A 6,076-nucleotide genomic window follows, 5' to 3' on the forward strand; every position below is an offset into this window, starting at 1 on the left:
AAACCTTGGGTGCAGAGGGTGGGTTTCGACAGCCCTCCTCAGATTTCAGCCGACAGAGAAGCATCCCTGATGTAGTCAATGATTTCTGCATCCCCCTCCCCCAACGATGATACTCTGCAGGACCCGCGCTCTTCCTTTGCCGTGTGTATCAGCGGAATTCTCACTTCTGTTGAGGTTAGGGTACAGATGTGACGACCTAAGCCTGCGGTTTTATTGCTTTACCCACCGCCCTCCAATCAAGTTAGAGAACATTTATAGCCCCTAGTGTCCCTTCTCAGGCAATAGCCACATACCCCCACCCCCACCCGGGAGGAAGGGGCTCCTATCACGCCAGAATCCCACCTGAGATCTCGGGGTTGATGCCAATACCCTTTGCTAGACAGGAAGTGTCACGGAAACAGGGATCATCCCCTCTGGTGGACTGTGCCCCAGCATTATGCACAGCACTTGGTGGTGAGCCAACGACCCAGGTGGGCAGCAGGCCTGCAGGACACCTGTGCCTGGGGCTGTGCGTGGACGTTAGCGCTGGTGCGGTTCTTGCTCAGCGTTTGGTCTCTGGAGGTCATGTACAGACGGTGTGCCCGCTCCAGTTCCCCAGTCCTCACTCTGGAACCAAGGCACCTTGAGCTGACTGCCCCACTGGAAGGGAAGCTGCAGCCTACAGGGGGAGAGCATGCCCAACTCATCTGGGGCCTCTTAATGCCAGCATCAGAGGCTGCAGGGGTCCCCGAGGAAGCCACTGCCCTATGGGGGCAGCCCCAAGACACAGCAGGAGCTGGGGCGTGGTCAGTGTGGCCCCTGAACCAGCCCCGAAGCGATGGGAGAGCCAGCACACCACGTCTGACAGCAGACGCTCACTCTCCAGACCGCCCGTACTCGTACACGTGGTTGCCATACACCCCATTCACGTGGCCCATTCACGTGACTTCCCTGGGCTGAAAGTAACAGATAACCCACCAGCAGTGGCTTAAACATGTAGGGTTTATTATACTGTGAGCTCTGGAGGTAGGCGGCTGCAGACACTGGCTTAGCAGCAGCAGGATGTCTGGTCAGGGCAGCAAGAGCACCGTCCTCACTGCCCCCAGAGGAAGAATGTGCGGGGGACCCAGGGGTCCTGGCAGACTGCCACTGACCTTTCACTGACCAGGACTCTTAGTCACATGCCATTCCTGGAGCAATCATTGGACTGGATTGTGACTGGGTCAGGTGGAGTTGTACCGCCTAGTCAATGGGCCTCTGCCCGACACTGGAAAAGGGTCTACTGGTAGGGAAGTGGGTGCTGCCCTTGAGCACCCAGACAACGCTCTTCTGAGCCAGCGCTGAGGGAGCACATGGGGCACGCGTGGACCTGCCACCCACACACACACGAGGTGACGACGAGGCCTACACACCGCTGTGTGGGTACAGGCGGGCAGTCAGGAGTCCTCTCTGCAGAGCCATTGACAGAGCACGCTGGCCCCACCAGAGGACAGCCAGGCCAGCATGCCAGGGCTGAGGGGTGTTGTGTGGGGAGTAGGGCAGGCCTCCGAGGGTACAGGGCTCTAAGGAGTTGGAACTTAATTCTGAGCACCATGGGAAGCCTGCAGAGTTTTGAGCAGGGATGGAACCAACCCTGAGGTATGCCTTTGTCCGCTGGGTGGAGAAGCCAGGAGACAGGAAACGTGTGGGGAGGCGGAAAATGCAGAACTTTGGCAGGGGCGGAGGCAGGGCCTGGGGAGCTATCTCAGGAGCTTATCTCCTCTTATCCCCACCTGGAATGTGCAATCACCACCTGCCTTCAGACAGGGTTCTGGTAAGAGCTCCCCAGGAATGCGTCTTCCAGGGAGTGCCTGGAGCTCACTGCAACTTCAGGGTCGCGTGCCCACCATGCCCTCACACCCACCCCACCCAGTTCCCGCACACAAAGGCCACTTACTATGGCTTCCGTGAAGGGACACGCTCACACTTAGGAACCAAGCCCGCACTGACACATACAATCACAACAGTGGTGGGGCAGCTCCCGGAGCCAGAATGCTTGGGTTCCCAGCCCAACCTCCTAACGGCTGGGTGACCTCAGACAAGTTGCTGGATCGCTCCATGCCTCAGTTTCCTCATTTGTAACACAGGCAGAACAGCACCTACCTTGGGGTTATCATAAGGATTAGATGAATTATCACACCTAGGAGTACCAGCTGGTGTTATTAGCATTATCAGGTACAGACCCCCTCAGCACACCCACACCACAGCAGTGAACCTCACACGCCTGGCTGGGGCGAGGGGACGTGGGCTGGCCTGCACCAGTGCTCTCAGGCCTGGGGCTCTGGGCAGTGGCAGCAGGACGGCCGGGGGGTGCAGCCAGGCTGACAACAGATCTGCAGGGCAGGGTCCTCACCCCGGGCCATCTGGCTGGGGCTGAAGGTCACGGAAGCATCGAACTGGGCCTTGAGCAGCTGAAGTTGCTTCAGCGCCTGCATTGCTTCTGGGGCGACCTCAGCCACACCTCCCAGAAGATTGTAGTTCTCACCAGGGTCCTCAGACAGGTCAAAGAGCAGTGGGGGTTCATGGGCAGTCAGAGGGTTAGAGGCGTGGCAGGCAGGGTCCGGCGTGGTGTCACTGTGGATAGAGCCTAGAGAGGGGGGCACGTCTGTGCAAAGGGCAAGAGGGAGAGGAGGGGCCGGGCTCTGAGGCTACAAGGGGGTCAGCAGGGCTGGGGGAGAGGAAATTACCCTGGGTGAAGAAGTGAGCTTTGTACTTCCCACTCCGCACAGCAAAGACCCCATGGACCTCGTCTGGGTAGGCCGAATAGAAGAAGAGAGACTGCCGGGGGCTCTGGGGGCAAAGTCAGGGATCACAGGGTGGGCAGGGGTTCCCCAGCACTCATCTGTGTGTAGCTGGAGCCACTGGCCTTGTGTCAGACCCTGGATATGTAGCTGCTCCTTGCCCACCCAGGAGCCCCACTGGCAGCACCATCTGGATGCCACTCAACAGAGGCTCTCTGGGGTGGAGCAGGACAGCCAGGGTCTCGGGGTTGTGAGCCCTACCTTGCCTGTGCCCAGCAGCAGGGGGCTGAGGTCAACACCATCCAACGTGATGTTGGGTAGCGGAGCCCCAGTCAGGGCTGCCAGGGTGGGCAGGATGTCCAGGGAGCTGGCCAGCTCATGGGTCACACCTGGAGGCAGAAGGCTGTGTGATCACTCCATTTGCCATCAGGGTTGGGGAGGTGGGGCCAGGGGTTCATGAGGAGAGGGCCTGAAGACTGACCAGGAGCGATGTGGCCTGGCCAGAAGGCCAAGGCAGGCTCTCGGACACCCCCCTCGAAGGTGGTTCCCTTTCCACAACGAAGAAGGCCAGAGCAGCCGCCATGCGACATCCTCATCGTCTCAGGCCTGGGACATGCAAGGAGGTCATCAGTGATGCTCAGGGTGACCCCTGGTGACCCCGTCCCAGAGGTACATGCGGTGCACCAAAATGGCCAGCACGTGCCTGTCCCCTCCGTGTCCTACCAAGACCAGGACCTCCATGTACTTGTGGCCCCATGGGTCACCACCACACAGCCAGCATCTCCTCAGACACCGTTAGCCCATATGTCCTCAGCCACGAGTCAGGAGGGGAAGATCCCAGCGACCCGCCGGTGAGGTATCAACCAGCATTTCCCCACCCCCTGCCACAGCAAACCCGTTGTCTGCAGTGAAGATGACCAGCGTCTCTCCGAGCAGCCCCAGGTCCCCCACAGCTGTCATCAGGGCCCCCACAGCTGCATCCAGCTCCATCAGGGAGTCCCCAAATGGCCCTCGGCCCGAGCGCCCAGAGAAGCTCTGCCCACTGAACTGGGGGTAGTGGGTGTGCTGTGGGCGGAGACAGGAGTTAGCGCTGGGTAGGAGTCAAGGGCAGCTCAGGGGACAGGGCCACGGTCACTCACGTGAGAGGCGTAGTACAGGAAAAATGGCCGGCCCTGGCGCTGGGCATCAGCCATGAGGTCACGGGCGAAAGCCACGTAGCGGGCCTCGAGTCCAGGCAGCCACGGGGGCTGTGCTTCCACGGACAGGTTGGCCAACAGCGGGATAGGGACCAGGCCCTGGTCACAGCTGCCATCACAGGGGGTGGACGGCGGAAAGCAGGTCAGGTTCTGGCAGGGGCCCTGGGGGAGCAGTTCCATTCAGGAGTCTGGGCTGTGGGGTGGGGCTCAAGGGGTCAAGGGGAAGGGGACTGGTGGAAGGTGGGGAGGAGGGTGGCTGAGGGCCCTGGAGGTTCCTACCTGGTCATGGGAGTATGGGATGCCCAGGAATCGATGGAAGCCCTGGTGGGGGGGCAGAAAGGCCCCCTCAGGCCCCACCCCAAGGTGCCACTTGCCAGCTATCCCTGTGAGGTAGCCTCGGGCAGCCAGGACCTCAGCCAGGGTCACCTCCTCCAGGGGCAGACCCCCTCGGGAGCTGGGCTCCAGAACTCCAGGGTACAGGCCCATCCGAACTGGGAGTCGGCCAGTCAGGAGCGCAGCCCTATAGGGCAAGTCACAGAGTCCGTGAGACAGAGAGAAACTAAGGCTGAGACGGACACATGGAGGAGGGAAGAGCGGGGAGGAAGACAGAGAAACGTGAACTTCTCCAAAGATACAGAGCCCCTTGCCTCCCCCACCGGAGCCCAGAGTGAATCCGGGAGACGTTGTACGGGCTCCCCTGCCCCCTCACTTACCGGGAGGGTGTGCATAGAGACATGGGCACATAGAAGTCGGTGAAGCGCAGCCCCCCTGCGGCCAGCTGGTCCAGGTTGGGGGTGGTGGAGCTAGGGTGCCCATAGGAACCCAGGTCCCCATAGCCCAGGTCATCAGCAAAGATCAGCACGATGTTAGGGGGGCCAGCAGTGGCCAGGCCTGTGGCCAAGGCCAGAGCGAGGGCCCACAGTGCCACCATGGCACACAGCACAGATGGGGCTGTCACAAGAAACCCCTGGGAGGGAAAGCAAACTGGCTCCAGCAAGCTCTACTCAAGAGACCCCAGATCCAAGCGCTATCTTCCGCTGAGACCCCAGATCCAGGTGCTATCCTCCTGAATCCCCAAATCCAGGCACTAACTCTCCCCCGAGACCCCAAATCCAGGCACTACCTCTCCCCTGAGACCCCAGATCCAGGTGCTATCCTCCCCTGAGACCCCAGGCACTAACTCTCCCCTGAGACCCCAAATCCAGGCACTACCTTTCCCCTGAGACCCCAGATCCAGGTGCTATCCTCCCCTGAGACCCCAAATCCAGGCACTACCTTTCCCCCGAGACCCCAAATCCAGGCACTACCTTTCCCCCGAGACCCCAAATCCAGGCACTACCTTTCCCCTGAGACCCCAGATCCAGGTGCTATCCTCCCCTGAGACCCCAAATCCAGGCACTACCTTTCCCCTGAGACCCCAAATCCAGGCACTACCTTTCCCCTGAGACCCCAAATCCAGGCACTACCTCTCCCCTGAGACCCCAGACCCAGGCACTACCCCCTTCTTGAGACCCCAGACCCAAATACTCCCCGACCCAGACAACCCCTTCCTGAAGTCCCAGCGGACTTCCGGAGACCCCTGACCTCAACAGAACCCAGGAGACCGTAGCCTGGGATATAACTCCCTGGAGACCCTCGGGGACCAGGACACCTGATTCTCGGGCGATCTGACCCTCTTCACCTAGAGGCTGCGGCTCAGGCTCGTGGTCAGGGGCAGAAGTCACATGACACTGACCCCCGGGGCCGGCGCGGCTGGACGAGGGCAGTACCGGGCCGAGGAGGGGCGGGTCGGGACAGCGGGCAGCGGTGCCCTCCGCTGGCGCTTCCGCCTCGGCCCCGCCCCGCCCCCGGCGGCGCCCCCGTCCCCGCCCCGCGGTCCCGTGACCCTCCGCGCGCGGCCGCCCAGGGCGGGGCTCTCGGGGGCGGGGCCTCTCGGGGGCGGGGCCTGGTGGGGCGCGGACTGGGTCGGCGTCGGGGTCGGGGTTGGGATTGGGGTCGGGGTCGGGGGGCGCGGGTGCGGGGGTGGGGGGCGCGCGCTAGGCCCCGCTTAGCACCCTAAGGCCGTTGGAGGGGCTGGCGCGGGCCGGGCTGGGGCGGCGCGCGGGGTCGGGCGGGGCCCCC

The 6,076-nt window shown here is 62.1% G+C and overlaps 1 protein-coding gene across 4 annotated transcripts; it reads right to left on the bottom strand.

Moving 5' to 3' along the window:
* Window positions 1–963: 963 nt before the first annotated feature.
* On the bottom strand, window positions 964–5,803 carry ARSA (arylsulfatase A). Of its 4 annotated transcripts, none has more exons than XM_026479296.4 (9): window positions 5,637–5,803; window positions 4,669–4,922; window positions 4,235–4,475; window positions 3,899–4,117; window positions 3,655–3,824; window positions 3,241–3,365; window positions 3,021–3,148; window positions 2,706–2,808; window positions 964–2,605 (listed from the first exon to the last, which is right to left on the bottom strand). In XM_026479296.4, the coding sequence occupies exons 2-9, from the start codon at window positions 4,884–4,886 to the stop codon at window positions 2,286–2,288; spliced, it is 1,524 nt and encodes a 507-aa protein (XP_026335081.2). In that variant the 5' UTR covers window positions 4,887–4,922; window positions 5,637–5,803; the 3' UTR covers window positions 964–2,285. The 4 variants fall into 4 exon arrangements, with proteins under 4 accessions (XP_026335081.2, XP_026335080.2, XP_026335082.2 ...); XM_026479295.4 differs by having other exon boundaries at window positions 5,607–5,803; XM_026479297.4 differs by having other exon boundaries at window positions 5,540–5,803.
* Between the last annotated feature and the right edge of the window lie 273 nt (window positions 5,804–6,076).

Source organism: Ursus arctos, unplaced genomic scaffold (assembly GCF_023065955.2).
Source record: "Ursus arctos isolate Adak ecotype North America unplaced genomic scaffold, UrsArc2.0 scaffold_82, whole genome shotgun sequence".
Lineage (NCBI taxonomy): Eukaryota > Metazoa > Chordata > Mammalia > Carnivora > Ursidae > Ursus > Ursus arctos.